Source organism: Hyla sarda, chromosome 2 (assembly GCF_029499605.1).
Source record: "Hyla sarda isolate aHylSar1 chromosome 2, aHylSar1.hap1, whole genome shotgun sequence".
NCBI lineage: Eukaryota > Metazoa > Chordata > Amphibia > Anura > Hylidae > Hyla > Hyla sarda.
Window position 1 is genome coordinate 146089072 of NC_079190.1, and position 18494 is coordinate 146107565.

General features: G+C 40.0%; 1 protein-coding gene across 2 annotated transcripts in view; it reads right to left on the reverse strand.

The window, feature by feature from the left end:
- Positions 1 to 713: 713 nt before the first annotated feature.
- EDNRB (endothelin receptor type B) overlaps positions 714 to 18494 on the reverse strand; it is a 110902-nt gene continuing 93121 nt past the window's right edge. For both annotated transcript variants that reach the window (XM_056560472.1, XM_056560471.1), the window contains 6 exons: positions 16048 to 16160; positions 14349 to 14553; positions 12733 to 12882; positions 9413 to 9546; positions 4047 to 4155; positions 714 to 1113 (listed from right to left, as the gene is read on the reverse strand). In XM_056560472.1, coding sequence (XP_056416447.1) covers positions 961 to 1113; positions 4047 to 4155; positions 9413 to 9546; positions 12733 to 12882; positions 14349 to 14553; positions 16048 to 16160 — 864 coding nt within the window. In that variant the 3' untranslated portion in view covers positions 714 to 960. The remainder of the gene's footprint in view (positions 1114 to 4046; positions 4156 to 9412; positions 9547 to 12732; positions 12883 to 14348; positions 14554 to 16047; positions 16161 to 18494) is intronic.

Below are 18494 nucleotides of genomic sequence, written 5' to 3' on the forward strand. Positions count from 1 at the left end.
GAGGAGGCATTACCAAAAAGATGCCAGCTGTACGTCACGGTGCACTAGGGGCTTGGGAACGGTGACAGTGCACTAAGCAGGTCATTTGCTTGTACTTAATAACCAGGATTGCGGCAAAATGGAGGTACAGAGTGTGGACTGATAAGTAGCATTGTTATCTGTGCCATCCGCACTACAAGCCTGTACAACAGGTTAGTGTGGGTGATACTGGTGACAGATTCCCTTTAAGAAAAATACTTATGTAAAAAAAAAAAAATAAAAAAGTACAAAACTGAAATTAGACATTTCTCTGGACTAAAGCACTTGACAGTTTTTCCCCCAAAAATATTTAAAACCAGATTTTTGTTTAAATCAGCTGGTGTAAGAAAGTTAAACAGATTTGTAAATTATTTCTATTAAAAAATCTTATTCTTCCAGTATTTATCAGCTGCCGTTATGATCCACAGGAAGTTATTTTCTTTTTGAATTTCCTTTCTGCCTGACCATAGTGCTCTCTGCTGACACTTCTGTCCATTTTAGGAACTGTCCAGAGTAGAAGCAAATCCCCATAGAATACCTCTCCTGCTCTGGACAGTTCCTAACATGGACAGAGGTGTCAGCAGAGAGAACTGTGGTCAGGCAGAAAGGAAATTCAAAAAGTAAAGAACTTCCTATTGATTATAAAAGCAGCTGATAGGATTAAGATTACTTGTAGGATTAAGATTTTTTAGTTGAAGAAATTTACAAATCTGTTTCACTTTCTGGCACCAGTTGATATAAAAAAAAATATTTTCGAGGGGAGTACCCCTTTAAACCTAGATGACCAATGAGAGTGGAGTGTTGGTAAGAGCTGATGCACTCTTGAGTAGTTTTTTTTGGTCTTTGTAGTATGTTTTTTAGTGCTGCAACTTGAAATCCAGCTTATCATTTCATATTCTCTTGCAAAGAAAGGATTTGGTGGAATAAGCCACAGTATTGAAATCACATTGATATGTTCTCTGTTTCATGGAGAATGTCTTTATTTGCTTGGTTGAATGTCTCATATGAATGATCATGACCTTTGAATTTGATACATGACTGTTTATCTTCCACATTTTTTAAATCTTCAGGTTGACACCAACAGCATAAACATGACTGAAAAAAAAAAAAAAAAAGAAAGTATGAACAATTTTAAAATGAGCCAGTATTTATGCAGGAGTCTTTTTGATACCTGTATATTTTCAATGTGGTATTGGGCAGAGCAACTTTTGAAAATAAATATATACCAGGATGGACCGCAGAAAATAACTTTATTCAGTGCTCACTCTAGTCTTAACCCTTTAAAGGGGTACTCCACCCCTAGACATCTTATCCCCTATCCAAAGGATAGGGGATAAGATGTCTGATCGCGGGGGTCCCGCCACTGGGGACCCCCGCATTCTACCATGCGGCACCCACCTGTAACGGCTTCCGGAACTGCTGGAGGCCCTCAGGCTAATACCATCCCGACCACGGGGACGAAAGATCGTGACGTCACGACTCCGCCCCCATGTGACGTCACACCTGCCCCCTCAGGGGGCGATCAGACATCTTATCCCCTATCATGTCTAGGGGTGGAGTACCCCTTTAAGCACACAGCCCATGTTGGCCTTGCGGACACAGCCAATATTCATTTTTGCATTTCATTTTTCCTCGTTGCCATAAATCTTTTACTTTTCCATCCACAGACCCATATGAGGGCTTGCTTTTTGGTGGGATCAGTTGAACCTTTAAATGACTCCTTTCATTGGCACAATGAAAAAAATATATTATTTGTGGTAGAAACTTGAAAAGACCCATGCAATTTTGCTAATTTTGTTTTTATGCAGATAACCATGTCATCTTTATTCTTTGGACCAATATAATCCAACAATACCTATGTTTACATTTTTTTTTATTATTGTACTGCTTTAAAAAATAAAAAAGGGCAAACTTAAAAAAGCATGTTTAAATAGTCCTCATTTGACCCCCTGTAACTTTCTAATTTTTCCATATATATGGCTGTATGAGGGCTATTTTTTGCGCCATGATCATCATTTTTATTAATACGACTTATTAATGGACAACTGTGGAATTTTACATTTATGCCATTTAGAGTACCAGATCATTAACATTATATTTAAATTTTCTATGACAATGTTAATTTACTTTTTTTTTTTTACATTTTATTTGCAGAATGGAAAATATATATTGTTATTACTATTGATTGCTATTATTGTTGTTTGCTATTTTCAATCCATTTGTATAGTGTGCTAAAGTAATAAAAGGCAGACTATACAGTTTGGTCCCACAAGATGTCAAGGAGGAGGAAAGGAGACCTCTGGCCGCACCCTTGACTTAATTGACCCCAGCAATCGCACTGCTGGTGGTCCGATGAGTCCCCTTAGCCTCCAGATACTTTAGATGTCGTGGTCAGTATTGATCATGGCATCTGAAGGGTTAATGGCAGACATCAGCATGACCGCAGGGGATATACATCATGAAAGGCAAGGAGTCTGTAGCACTGACAGTCTGTTTCATAGCTAAGTTACTTTCAATCTCATAATATTTAGTAAATAAAAATATGTTACATTTATTTATATAATATTGCAACTCACCCAGTTTAACCCCTTAAGGACCGAGCGTTTTTCCATTTTTGCACTCAAATTTTTTCCTTCTTACATTTTAAAAATCATTACCCTTTCAATTTTGCACCTTAAAATCCATATGATGACTTATTCTACTTTGAAAAGACATCAGTCATTTTACCCAAAAATCTACGGTGAAAAAAAATAAAAAATCATTGTGCGACAAAATTGAAAAAAAAAACTGCCATTTTGTAACTTTTGTGGGCTTCCATTTCTACGCAGTACATTTTTCGGAAAAAATTACACCTTTCTGTCGGACCATATGCTTAAAATGATACCCTACTTTTATAGGTTTGATTTTTTCGTACTTCTGGAAAAAATCATAACTACATGCAGGAAAATTTCTACGTTTAAAATTGTCATTTTCTGACCCCTACAACTAGATTTTTTTTTCCACGTACAGGGCGGTATGAGGGCTCACTTTTTGCGCTAGCTGTACCATTTTTGTATTGATCGGACTATTTGATCGCTGTTTATTAATTTTTTTTCCTGATATAGAAAGTGACCAAAAATACGCTATTTTGGACTTTGGAATTCTTTGTGCGTACACCATTGACTGTGCAGTTTAATTAACTGTATATTTTTATAGTTCAGACATTTACGTACATGGAGATACCACATATGTTTATTTTTTTTACACAGGTTTTTTTTTAGATGAGAAAAGGGGGGTGATTCAAACTTTTATTATGGGAGGCGTTAAATTATCTTTATTTAGTTTTTTTTCCACTTTTTTTTTTATGTTATAGCCCCCATAGGGGACTGTAACATGCATAACATGGATCTCTCATACTGTTCAATGCTATGCCATAGCATAGCAGGGATCAGTGTTTCTGCCGCTTGACTGCTCCTGCTTGGATCTCTGGCACGGAGCAGTCATTCGGCGATTGGACAGCAAGGAGGTAGGTAGAGATCCTCCTTGCTTCCTGCAAGCTGTTCGGGATGCCGCGATTTCACCGCAGCAGTCCCGAACAGCACCACTGAGCTAACCGGCAATGTTTTCTTTAGTTTTAGACGTGGGGATCAAGTTTGATTGCTGTATCAAAAGTGTTAATGCCGGACATAAGCCCGATCGGCAATGCCGTGGGTTCTGGTTGCTTATAGCAACCGGGACCCACTGGGTATGATGCGCACTCACCTGCTGAGCGCACGTCATACCTCAGGAGCCGCAGATGGACGTTACTGAACATCCATTTGCGGCAAGGGGTTAAAGATATTTAATACACTCATCATCATCTTTATCCCATAGATCATAATCCAATAAGTAATTTATCCAAAACATATAACCCGCTAGTGGGAGTAGATTTTTATTTTTTTTTAAGTTTTAACTATCTTAACTTAAGGTATTAAAAAAAAAAAAAAAAGCCTACTACTGTGCATAAAGGATTGTACTTTATTATAAATTATACTAAAATTCAATCTTACCTTAAAGCAGTTTTTATACTTTGTGCTGACCAAGTAAAGTGCAATTGGATTAATACAGGAATTTAAGTTAGCCATGTTCAAACCAATGTAATTGACTGATAAGAAAAAACTGTAAATGAAAAAGAAGAAAGCACAGGCAGTATATAAATTGTATGCAATATTTCACATAGCAAACAAAGGTACAAAGGTATAACACAAATTAGGTCAACTCCACCCCCCATATATTATTCGTTATATTTGTTTTTATGCATAACAATGCTAAACATTCCTGTCCAATTGAAACACTAAAAAAAGTATAATTTTTTTAAATAGAACTATATGACCGACATATTGTAATTAGGGATGAGCGAATCTGACAAATCCGAAATCATTACATATTTCAGAAATAATTCACTTTGCAACAAATCCGAATATCGCCGTGATTCTATAGCGCAAATCGCTTCATTAAACTCCATTTAGTGCGGTCCAGGCTCTAGGACATCTATAATGGCGAATCCACATGTGAAGACATGGGGCAAGGAACTCTGGGAATGCGGCAAGGGGGGTGTCAAAATTCGGCTGGCTGGAGGTGGATCCTCTGTGCCAGAGAGGGATTGGTGTGGACCGTGTTGGTGGACCGGTTCTAAGTTGCTACTGGTATTCACCAGAGCCCGCCGCAAAGCGGGATGGTCTTGCAGCAGCGGTAGCAACCAGGTCGTATCCACCAGCAACGGCTCAACCTCTCTGACTGCTGAAGATAAGCGCGGTACAAGGGAGTAGACAAGAGCAAGGTCGGACGTAGCAGAAGGTCAGGGCAGGCAGCAAGGATCGTAGTCAGGGGCAACGGCAGGAGGTCTGGAACACAGGCTAGGAACACACAAGGAAACGCTTTCACTGGCACAATGGCAACAAGATCCGGCGAGGGAGTGCAGGGGAAGTGAGGTATAAGTAGGGAGTGCACAGGTGAACATACTGATTAAGCCTGCTGCGCCAATCAGTGGCGCAGTGGCCCTTTAAATTGCAGAGACCCGGCGCGCGCGTGCCCTAAGGAGCGGGGCCGCGCGCGCCGGGACAAGACAGATGGGGAACGGGTCAGGTACGGGAGCCGGGATGCGCATCGCGAGCGGGCGCCTCCCACATCGCGAATCGCATCCCGGCTGGGAGTGATATTGCAGCGCACCCGGTCAGCAGGTCTGACCGGGGCGCTGCGAATGAGAGGATGCTGCGAGCGCTCCGGGGAGGAGCGGGGACCCGGAGCGCTCGGCGTAACAGGGGGTAGGCGGGAGGACCTTGAATCACATGCAGCATGCAGCCTATAAGCAGCCAGTCACCCCTGTGATGTCACAGCCCTATATAATCGGCAGCCATCTTGTGGCCAGTCACTTCAGCGTTTTATTGCAGGGAGAGATAGAGCATTGTGTGCATTGTACAGAAAAAACTGCTTCACAGCAGTGATTCACCACAAGCCCAAATCAGTGCATAAAAGCACTGACAGTGAGAGAGACAAAGTACACTTTTGGGTATAATACACAACGACTCCACTGCTGCAGTTGTGTACAGCAACTCGAAAGCTTAAAGGGGACAGTTAGGCAAAGTACTAAAAGCCATTGTCACCTGCTATTAGTGCCTAATAATACTGTACTGGGCTGTACTACACAACGATTCTGTACTGATGCACTTGGTTGTACAAAAACTGTAAAGCTAACAGGGGCCAGTTAGGGTTAGCACGAAAACCATATATCATATATCACCTGATTACAGTGCCTAATACAGGTTGTGTAGCGGAGCTTATTGTCCTCTCATAAGTGAAACCTGTGCATACATAGCATATATAACTTACACTAGTCACCTCAAAAAATAACCACTTATTTGTACCAAAGATTAACTTTATTAAAAAAAATTAATTAAATAACAACATCACATTGCATGCAAGACAGACAACTGCTATCCCATAAAACACATGTACCCCATAAAGCACAGGTGTCCCCGTCACATAAATCACAATGGTGGGAATATGCACAATTAGCTTATTGTGCCTCCATACATAGAATCAACATAATGAAACTAATCCATTTCTATAACAGTGCATCACAAGTTATTAAAAATGTCCATTACCTGTTGCAGGCATATTACCCGTAGCCATCTGGGGACCCCATGCACCCTCAACGGATGTTATTTCGTGGGTTGCCCCACTTCGTTAGGAGGTATGTTTGCTCATCTTATCCTCACTATTTATGTGCCATCCCACCTATCGGCGCACAAGCCGATTGCTGGAAATGACACTCACATCCTGCAGCGTCACCAGGCTTCTGCCGTCATGTGATCATGACGACATCCGCCCTTACCAGACACGTGAGGATCGTACCTCCACCCGAAGTATCGGCGTGCGCGCACCGGGATAGTTGCGCATGTGTATCGGGATAAAACCCGATACTATGATAAGTAGTGTAGTCTCATACATTAGTTATATATCTGTTGTTCCCCAGATGGCCTTAGAGTGTCCAAATGCAACAATCAATATCAAAACTCATTTTATTTCCAAACCATAAGTATAACCTATTCAACAATTCCCAAAAATACATATATTATACAATACAATATTATACAAAAACAATAATGTAAAAATAATATTTTAAAAAATTATAATAATACAGGGAATTATTCTGAGATGGTCCATAAAAATCCATACATATACCCATCATTACCAATCCGTCTATATGCTATAAATCATACGATATGGGATTGTGCATAACCCATGGGGATGTCACAATACAATCAATGAGAAAATTCTGCAACATTCATACCATAACCTACATTACATACTATTAGGGCTGGGCGGTATACCGGTTCATACTGAATACTGGCATGGGCGGGGCTTCTGCAGCTAACTGGCACTGACGTTAGCGCCGCTTATGAATATTCAGCCCCCCTCGCCGAAGTTAGGAGCGGCAAAGAGAGGGAGAACTGGAGGGAGGGGGGATGAATATTCATAAGCGGCGCTGACATCAGTGCCAGTTAACCTGCAGTAGCCCCGCCCGTGCCAGTTACAGCAAGATATACACATAGAATAAAACAAAAATTGCTGGCGAACGGCCGGGCGGATCCAAGCAAGGTAGGGCTTGTTGGAATCAGCATCTCCCGCACTATCCATCAGTATCTGTGGATAGTGCGGGAGAAAACCTCTGATAGCTTTCCTTTAATGGTTTCCAGCGCCGTGGCCCGCAAGTCATTCATTTAAAGCACCGGCAGCCAGCAAGTCATTCATTTAAAGTGCCGCGGCCCGCAAGTGATTAATTTAAAACGCAGCGGCCAGCAAGTCATTCATTTAAAGCGCCGCGGCCCGCAAGTGATTCATTTAAAACGCAGCGGCCCGCAAGTCATTCATTTAAAGCACCAGCAGCCCGCAAGTCATTCATTTAAAGCACCACGGCCCGCAAGTCATTTATTTAAAGCGCCGCGGCCCGCTAGTCATTCACTTAAAGCACCACGGCCCGCAAGTCATTCATTTAAAGCTCCGCGGACCCCAAGTCATTCATTTTAAAGTGCCGCGGCCTGGAGGAGAGGGGAGGGGTGGGGATGTTAGAGAAATATAGCAGCGCCTGGGGGTCATATATGATTAGTTCCTCATGGAGGGGAAATACAGCTAAATACTGTGGAACCGCCATAACTTGCAAAAATACCTTGATATGCATTTTTGGTCATACCGCCCAGCTCTACATACTATATGCATACGTAGGTGGTGTTTTATTTTTTTTCCTGAAAAACTAATTTTGCCTTAGTAACTGTGAAAGGCCAGCCAAACCTACACCCTTGTTTCTGTAACCGTACGTGGTTTTTGTACGTAATTTTTTTCCCCTGAAAAAATCATTTTGGCCTTGTTACTGTGAAAGGCCAGCCAATGCTACCCACTTGTTTCTGTGGCCTTATACAGTTTGTAGTGGAGCACATAGTCCTCCTCTCATAAGTTTAAACTGTACGTACACCTAACTGGTGTCGTTTTTTCCCCCTGAAAAACTAATTTAGGCCTAGTTCCTTTGAAAGGCCAGCCAAAGCTACACCCTTGTTTCTGTAGCCTTATATAGTTTGTAGTGGAGTGCATAGTCCTCCTCTCATAAGTTTAAACTGTACGTACACCTACGTGGTGTAGGTATTGTTTTCCTGAAAACTAATTTTGGCTTAGTAACTGTAGAAGGCCAGCCAAAGCTACACCCTTGTCTCTGTAGACTTATACAGTTTTAAGCTGAGCGTATTGTCAAACTCTCATAGTTGTAAACTGTACGTACACCTACATGGTGTAGGTTTTTTTTCTCTTAGTGAAAAACTAATTTTTTTTTATCAATTCTTTACTGAAAAACTAATTTTTGCCTAGTTACTGTGAAAGGCCAGTCAAAGCTACCCACTTGTTTATGTAGCCTTATACAGTTTGTAGTGGACCGCATAGTCCTCCTCTCTTAAGTTTAAACTGTATGTACACCTACCTGGTGTCCTTTATATATTTTCCTGTTAAACTAATTTGGGCCTAGTTACTGTGAAAGGCCAGCCAAAGCTACCCACTTGTTTCTGTAGGCTTATACAGTTTGTAGTGGAGTGCACCGTCCTCCTCTCTTAAGTTTAAACTGTACTTCTGTAGTTTTTATTGGTACCATTTTTGTTATAATGGGACTTTTTGATTGCTTTTTATAATTTTTTTATGGCATATGAAGTGACCAAAAATGCACAATTTTTTACTTTATAATTTTTTTTACTTGTATGCCATCAACCGTGCAATATAACACTATTTTTTAATAGTTCAGACATTTACACACACGGCAATAACACATACTTTTAAAATTTTATTTTTTAACATTATTTTAGTTTAAAAATGGGAAAGGTGGGGGGGGATACTCAAGCTTTTTTAGTTTAAAAATGGTAAAGGTGGGGGGGGGGGCTCAAGCTTTTCTTAGGGAAGGGGTTTTGGGTTGGGTCCCACGGGTCCCACAGGATCCCAATCCCAATGCACGTCTCTAGTCTGTACCACCTATTAACTGGCTCAGTTAACATCAAAAATTTTTTGCCCATAGTATCACTTTTTTATGCCGTTTAAGCCACACCCTTTTATTGGGGCCACACACCCCTAAAAAAAAGTGGTGCCCATGATGCAAAGTAAAAATCCTGTTTAAACTATCTAAAAATGTGGCGCTAATAACATTTCAACCAAATGTGATGCAGAATACACTAAATAATGCATTAAAGCCTTTGAATATCCACCTCAATGTTGTCGTTTAAATTCAAATGGCAGGAAAACAAAACTATTGTGGTTTGTTACAAGACATTATGTCTAATAACACAAATGCAAATAGTGATCACAAATGAAAAATAGCTACTTTTACTGTAAAAGGAAACTTTACCTCAGAAGTTCACAGTTCATGGTGTATCCTCTGTAGTCAAATATAAACTTGATCATCTTACTAAGATGCAGAGGTAGCCAGCAAATGGCAAATACCAGCACTAGGCAAAACACAGTTTTAGCAACATCACGTCTCTGAAAAGAAAATATAAATAGGATTTTTAAAATAATTCAGTTTATTGCTATATTTTCTTTTGCACTAGAACTCAAGCACAGTCGATCACAATTATAAAATGTTTTAGGGTTAAATGGTCTTCATAAAGTAAATGAAAACCAAATTCCCATACGCTGTAAAACACTGCAAATGACACTGACACTGATAAATGTGATGCTTTTACACACCTTTAAAGAGACATGATGATAAATGTCCCCCATATTTTTTTAATAGTAGAAAAAAAAAATATATATATATATATAAAATTGGGTATCATTGTAATCATATGGACCTACAGTGGGGCAAAAAAGTATTTAGTCAGCCACCAATTGTGCAAGTTCTCCCAGTTAAAAAGATGAAAGAGGCCTGTCATTTTCATCATAGGTATACCTCAACAATGAGAGACATAGGGGGACATTTATCAAAGCATTTAGTAGATTTTTTTTGCTTAAAATTGTCACAAAAAAGTCGCAAGTGCGACTATTCTCTTTTTTCTGCGACTTTTTGATTGTGCAGTGTCCTAAGCAAAAAAGAAAATATTGCTTACCAAAGCAAAAAGTGATTTTTGACTTGCAGTGGTCAGAGATTTATCAAGTGCAAAAGTCGTAAAAAAAAGTCGCATGGCATGAAAAAAGTTACTAAATTTACTCCAGCTCATACATGGAGCAGAAAAAGCCACTACCAAAGCAAAAAAAAAAAAAAAAAAGTTGCTTATGTCAAAGAAATTTATCAACAGGCTGAAACAGGTTGATAAATAAATTGCACCTAAGCAAAAAAAATTGTAAGAAAAAAATTACTAAAAAAGGAATACATAAGCAAACATTGATAAATGTCCCCCATAATGAGAAAAAAATCCATAAAATCACATTGTCTGATTTATTAAGAATTTATTTGCAAATGATGGTGGAAAATAAGTATATGGTCACCTACAAACAAGCAAGATTTCTGGCTCTCACAGACCTGTAACTTCTTTTTTAAGAGTCTCCTCTCTCCTCCACTCATTACCTGTATTAATGGAACCTGTTTGAACTTGTTATCAGTGTAAAAGACAACTGTCCACAACCTCAAACAGTCACACTCCAAACTCCACTATGGCCAAGAACAAGGAGCTGTCGAAGGACACCAGAAACAAAATTGTACACCTGCACCAGGCTGGGAAGACTGAATCTGCAATAGGCAAGCAGCTTGGTGTGAAGAAATCAACTGTGGGAGCAATTATTGGAAAATGGAAGACATACAAGACCATTGATAATCTCCCTCGATCTGGGGCTCCACGCAAGATCTCACCTCATGGTGTCAAAATGATCACATGAATGGTGAGCAAAAATCTCAGAACCACACAGGGGACCTAGTGAATGACCTGAAGAATGCTGGGACCAAAGTAACATAGACTACCATCAGTAACACACTACACCGCCAGGGACTCAAATCAAGTACTGCCACACGTTTCACCCTGCTTAAGCCAGTACATGTCTGGGCCCATCTGAAGTTTGCTAGAGAGCATTTGGATGATCCAGAAGAGGATTGGGAGAATGTCATATGGTCAGATGAAACCAAAGTAGAACTTTTAGTAAAAACTCACCTCATCATGTTTGGAGGAGAAATAATGCCGAGTTGCATCCAAAGAACACTATATCTACTTTGAAGCATGGGGGGCAGGGGAAACATCATGCTCTGGTGCTGTTTTTCTGCAAAGGGACCAGGCTGACTGATCCGTGTAAAGGAAAGAATGAATGGGGCCATGTATTGTGAGATTTTGAGTGAAACCCTCCTTCCATCAGCAACGGCTTTGAAGATGAAATGTGGCTGGGTCTTTCAGCATGACAATGATCCCAAACACACTGCCCGGGCAACAAAGGAGTGGCTTCGTAAGAAGCATTTCAAGGTCCTGGAGTGGCCTAGCCAGTCTCCAGATTTCAACCCCATAGAAAACCTTGGGAGGGAGTTGAAACTCCGTGTTGCCAAGTGACAGCCCCAAAACATCACTGCTCTAGAGGAGATCTGCATGTTTCTCATCATATCTCTCATAGTTGAGGTATAACTATGATGAAAATTACAGGCCTCTCTAATCTTTTTAAGTGGGAGAACTTGCATAATTGTTAGCTCACTAAATACTTTTTTGCTCCATTATAGTTGTATAAAATCATTTACTTAAAGGGGTACTCCAGTGGAAAGCTGTGTTTTTTTTTTAAATCAACTTGTGCCAAAAAGCTAAAAAGCTTTGCAAATAACTTCCATTTAAAAATCTTAATCCTTCCAGTACTTATCAGCTGCTGTATGCTCCACAGTAAGTTCTTTTATTTTCAAATTTATTTTCTGTCTGACCCCAGTGCTCTCTGCTGACACATCTGTCCATGTCAGGAACTGTCCAGAGCAGGAGCAAATCCCCATACCAAACTGATCCTGCTCTGGACAGTTCCTGACATGGACAGAGGTGTCAGCAGAGAGCACTGTGGTCAGACAGAAAAAAATTTAAAAAAGAAAAGAGCTTTCTGTGGAGCATACAGCAGCTGATAATACTTCCATCATTTAAGATTTTTAAATAGAAGTAATTTACAAATCTGTTTAACTTTCTGGCACCAGTTGATTTAAAAAATGTTTTTTTCCCCCCCGCAGTACCCCTTTAATATCTTTCTGTCAACAGAAATATGAAACGTGTGTATACAACATAAGGGTCTGTTCACACTGAGCGGAATTCTGCAAGTGAAATTCTGCACATTGAATGGAGACCCGTTCACACTGCGGAATTTCAGCGGCAGACAATATCGCCGCTGAAATTGTTCATGTTCATTCTTTGCGCGGAAGTCCGCGAGCACTGCATAGCCACCAATGGTGACGGCGCAGTGTCGCGCAGTCCTACTGCCGCCACTGGTTGCCAGGCTGAATCTCTGCTCGCTGAATTCGGAGTGGAGATTCAGCTACAAATCCTTAGTGTGAACATACCCCAAGAATGTAAATTACTGGAAGTTATCTTCAAAATATATTTCATGTTGGTACTTTAAAGCAATGTTTCCCAACCAGTGTGCCCTGAGCTGTTGCAAAACTACAATTCCCAGCATGCCTGAACAGCCAAAGGCACATTGGTTGGGAAACGCTTCTATAAAGCATTGCAGTTTATACATGACTGATAAACATTGCAGTTAAAGGCAAATGCTCTAGTACTTTACCTGTTTTATATGGTCATTCAATGAATTTGTAATTCCACTTTTCTTGCGTAGCAGCTCAAATGTCATCAGAGTATAAAACATTGCAGTAACAAGCAAAGGGAGGCAGAAATAGATGCTGAAAAGCCATGGATCTTTGAAGGTCTTGTAAAACTAAAGGAAGATAAATGCAATATGTAGAGATAAAGGACAATAGATCTCCTGATACATAATTACGTTAATTACCTGCACCTTTCTGCATTCCTCTTTGTGCAGCGGTCATCAAACTCCATACCCTATTGGCAGATGGATGTAAAAATTCTTTTATCAATATACCCTTTGTTAGCTGCTTTCCCTGAGGGTTTTTAATGGGCACTGTTATTTAAAAAAAAGTTTTGATCAGTTGGAGTGTTCAGACCCCGTGCAATCACTAGAACAAGCTGGGAAAAGTGCATATCTTGCCATCTCTCTCCTAACTCTGTGTCACATAGCTAAGCCAATGAAGTAGTATCCTCTAAAAAAAAAAAAAAAGAAATGACAGAGTTTCCCATTGGGTTGTATATCTTGGTGAGGGTGATTAACCCATGGGGTCAACCCAACAATTGAAAACTTTTTACCTACCAGTGTTGCGTGACACTATAGACCTTAAAGACCTGTAGGGTAGGAGATACTGGAGGATGCTGCCACTTCAGGGTTATCACTGCACAGACCTGAAAGTCACGTTGTGTAATAGATACAGTATGAGGAGTGAAGAGATAACACTGAAATTCAGTGCAATATACTTGAGGAATCCAATTGGATAGCCAATGGCTTAAGTTATTTTTATTAATAAAACTAAGACTAAAAATAAAATTATGAATTTTATTTTTATGCCTTGATTGTACTAATAATTACTGCATGTAAGTGAGACAGTCTTAATACAAGTCTATTGTAGCGTGCAGTTCTAGTGATCAGTCAGGGTTTAAACACCCCAACTAATAAAAATTTTGGCACGCCCTTAAGAGATGTCAAATTTTTATTTTCAACAGGTACACTTTAAAGGGGTATTCTGCCCCTAGATATCTTATCCCCTATCCAAAGGATAGGGGATAAGATGTCTGATCGTGAGGGTCCCGCTGCTGGGGCCCCCCGCGATATCTCCTACAGGACCCCCGTTTCTCAGCAATGGGCAATGCAGGGGATGGAGTATCGTGATGTCACAGCTCCGCCCCCTCGTGACATCACACCCCACCCCTCAATGCAAGTCTATGGGTGGGGGAGTGATAGCTGCCATGCCCCCTCCCATAGACTTGCATTGAGGGGGCGGGGAGTGACATCACAAGGGGCGGAGCCGTGACACCACAAAACTCTGTCCCCTCCATCACTCATCATCAGCCACAGAGCGATCCTTGCTCTGGGCAGCTGAGAAACGGTGGTTCTGTAGGAGAGATCATGGGGGTCCCCAGCGGCGGGACCTCCCGCAATCAGAGATCTTATTCCCTATTCTTTGGATAGGGGATAAGATGTCTAGGGACTGAGTACCCCTTTAAGTACTACTAAGAAATCCTGCATTTGAATAACTTTTTTCTGTTACAGTATGTCCTGCCTACCAATTTAAATTCTACATGTTGAGAATTTAGGTACAGTAAATTCCAGCTTACCTCCAGGAACAATGTCATTTGGCTTGGGTAGAACATACAGGTTTTTAAGTCTTGTCCATTATATTCATAATGTTTGATATTAAAACCTATGGCCTCTGGGGTTGCCAGTATGACTGAAATAATCCATATAAATATTATTTCTAATATGGTTGATTTAGTATCACGATTCCCGCCAACGTGATTCCAGGATGCAACCACTCTGTACCTGAAAAAAAAATATATATGTGTATGTATATATATATATATATATATATATATATCTATATATATGAATGTATTCTTACATCATGTTAATCCAGCAGCAACAAAAATGGCCAAATCAGAGTGACCAGGTGGGTGTCCCTTCAGTATTGTGCTTTACTGTATTACTGTGCCCCAGTTGGTGTCACCTGGTGTGGTAGAAAATGGTGTAACTAGCCTTCACTCCCAGTGTTGCTATAAATCAGCTTGTAAAACTCAGGCCTGGATGTACCTCCTCATCAGTATTCGCTCCTTGAGAATTGCTTTAAGCTGCTACCCATGGATATGTCAACCCTGTCACATATAACTTCTATATATTATAGTTTATCTCTGCATAACAAATCCCCGAGTGTGCTAATAGCACTATACAAGGGCAAAAATAATCCATCTACACACTGCCCACATATACTGTATTTACTGCACAGAACAATATAACCACTATTCCCTCCATAAAGCAACCATATAGAAGTAGATACTAGCACTACACAGGATAGATATATCCATATAAATGGTTACACCACTGTTAAATCCAGTGACTCCCAGGTGGCATATCTGTTGATCAGAGATGTTCTCTTTGCCTATTCTTCTCCATCTGACTCAGATGGCCATAATGGTTTTCCCAAATGCTTATATATAAATAATGCCTTGTCCCCCCCCAAATAGTCATAGTGCCTTTGTGGCCAAACAGAAAAAAATAAGACAATATTTATTATATAGTCCAAGTTCCCTCAATGAATAGAGTAGCTGTTCTCATCAGGCCTGCAGCCTATGAGTCAAAGGACCAGGATCCCTGGGCTGGAGTGATGACTTTATATCATTGTGCCTGCCTACCAGGGGAACACTTTGCTGCAGCTCATAGGTTGCCGACCTGAAATGCCTGCAGCTGGTGAATGGTGAAGCATGGAGCTGACAGCTCTTGCACTGCCATTCTACTGCACTGCACCACTAACTATTTAGATTGGATTTCCACCAGGTCTGACATTTCGGTGTATTTTCCATTGATGAGACTTTTTTGAGACTTTTCAATAAAAGTCTCAGTTAATAAATTCCTGAACACTGCATTTTATCCTCTACTTAAGACCACTATGCTATTTCTACGGAGAAGGGCTCTAAAGTCTCATAAAAGTTTCAACTAAATAGACTGAGACTTTCTGAGAGACAAATATAGACCATCTAAACTGGTCTAAACAGTTTGATAAATCTCCCTCAATTTATGTTTCATAGAATATAATAAACATATCCTTTGAATGTATGTGTAGGCCAGACTTTGTATTTCTTCATGCATGGCAGCAATATAGACCCAGCAATGGGGGTTTTCATACTGGGGTTTAATAGTTGTAGGTATTTGCATGTACTGTATTTAAACAGTTGAGTGCATATGTATTGTAGTGAACTCATGATAATCTTGCTACATTGTATAGATATATTTTTCAATTGATACAATAAGATGAAGGTTTACCTGTCAATACTGAGGGCACACAGGCTCAGAACTGTGATCCCAACAGAAGACTTTTGCAGGAATGGAATCAGTTTGCAGATTTCAACTCCAAGGGTCCAGTTATTGGAGAACAGCTTTAAATAAAAAATAATAATATTAGTTTAAATACTTACAGTGCATGGTAGGGCTTAAATGCCCCTTCATATGTCATGTTTTGGCTTTCTAGAATTCTGCTTGTGAGTGCAGTCTCTTGTGTTTTTGTATATATGGAAATGAGCAGCAAGTGCCTGTCATTTCTTTTCCTTACAGTATACAAGTCAGATGTAGGAGGCAAGGCAAGAACCAATAGGTACTGGAAATGCTAGAAACTTGAGGCAATTGGTCACACCTTGTGAGCACTTGCTGCTCATTTTCATATGTGAATAAGTTGCTTGGCTCGCCAGAAGTTTATAGATCGAAATGTAGGACTGTGAAACTTCTTTTAACTACTGGAAATACACAATACGAGTATCCAGCTTCTAAGGCAGTAGAGTGATCCAAAAAGTTAAAACATCATCTTTACTATAAAATGGGTTCAGTGCAGGAATTGTGCATTTATTTCATGTTGCACTCTTTGGTGGTTTGGATGCTGTCAGATCTGTAGACAGTTCTCCTTACTGCAGCAGGAAATAGCATTTTTGAAAGCTGAGATGTTTAAATTATCTGTTAAACAAACTCAGGCTGGGACTGTGGCAATGCAACTGCCACAAAGGACTCCTAGAAATGGCAGGTGGGTTACTGTAGGTTCCGGAAGACTTGGAGTTGTGGATAGAAGACATGTCCCACAGTCTGTTGTTCTCCATAATTCATTGTTAGCACTCTCAGAATGTAAGAGCAACATCAATATTGGCTCAAGCACAGGGGGTGAGGAACCATCGACTGCTATGTCTAATGTATGCAAGACTGAAGCCAAGGACAAAAAATATAAAGTAAAGACTGAAAGGAAGCAGCTGTTACTGGGTGATTCAATCATAAGAAGTGTGAAGCTTAAGGAAAATGGTTTTGCGAGATGTCTCCCGGGTGCTACTGTTAGAAGAGATAGAAGATGTATTCTTAATATTGTTAAGCAAGCAAAGCAGGAAGGGGACATGGGTGTTCTTGTTTATCTAGGGACAAATGACCTGGCTTGCAATGAAGTTTCAGAGGTGAAGGAATCTTTTATCACACTTGGTAATGATGTACAGGATTTTGCATCCACTGTTTTCTTTTCTGAAGTTCTGCCTGTGCACAATGTTCAGAATGATAGGCAGAGGCACATTAAGGAGTTCAACTTATGGCTTAGGAAATTGTGTCAAGAGCAAGGATTTGGCTTTGTATCTCTTGATAGCTCTACTTGGAATAGAAAGGAACTGTACAAAAAAGATGGTTTGCATATTTCTCTCAAAGGAACAAATGTACTCAGTGAACAATTCCAAGAACTTGCTAAGGAGTATTTAACCTAGGAAGGGGGGGGGGTGCAAAAGAGTGAAAATCCATGAGTTCAATTGCCCGCCGAAACAATGCCAGAACATGTCAGCAGCACAGAGGTTAAGAAATGACAAGCTCAGAGTCCTGTCCACAAATGCTCACAGTTTAGGTAATAAAATCAATGAACTTGGGTCAATAATAACATCTGAGGATGTAGATTTAGTGGCTGTTACTGAGACATGGTTTAATGAAAGTAATGACTGGGACATAACCATACCAGAGTACTCTCTATACAGAAGAGACAGAGAAGGCAAGAAAGAAGAAGGAGTAGACCTGTATGTTAAAGATAGCATAAAATCTAACCTAACACAAGTTAGTGAGGCCAACATAGAATCAGTTTGGGTTATGTTACAGTTTGGTAATCAGAAAAAAACTTGTGTATGTGTGATATATAGACCACTTAGTTAAAGAATTAGATGATCTACTAGTTGAAGATATAGCTAAAATGACAATGAAAGGAAAAGTTATCATTATGGCAGACTTCAATCTTTCGGATATAAACTGGAAAATCAAAATAGCTAGTTCTGCCAGGAGTACAGATATTCTAAATTCCCTACTGGGATTATCTCTACAACAAGTGGTTGAGAAGCCAACCCGGATGGAGGCCATTTTGGATTTGGTATTCACAAATGGGGATTTGACATATGATATTATTGTAGGTGAAAGCTTAGGATCTAGTTATCACCAGTCAGTGTGATTTAATATAAGAACAGTGAAGGAGTCACACCACACAAATACAAAAATTTTAGATTTTAGAAAAACAGACTTTTAAAAAATGAGATTAGTCATAAATTAGTCCCCATCAGACTGGAATGGATTACATGGAGTCCAGGAGAAATGGGATTGCTTAAAAGAAGCATTATTGAAGGCAACAGAAAATTGCATTAGACTTGTCACTAAAAGCAGAAAAAGGAAGAGACCACTGTGGTACTCAGCAGAAGTGGCCAAAATAAAAACAAACA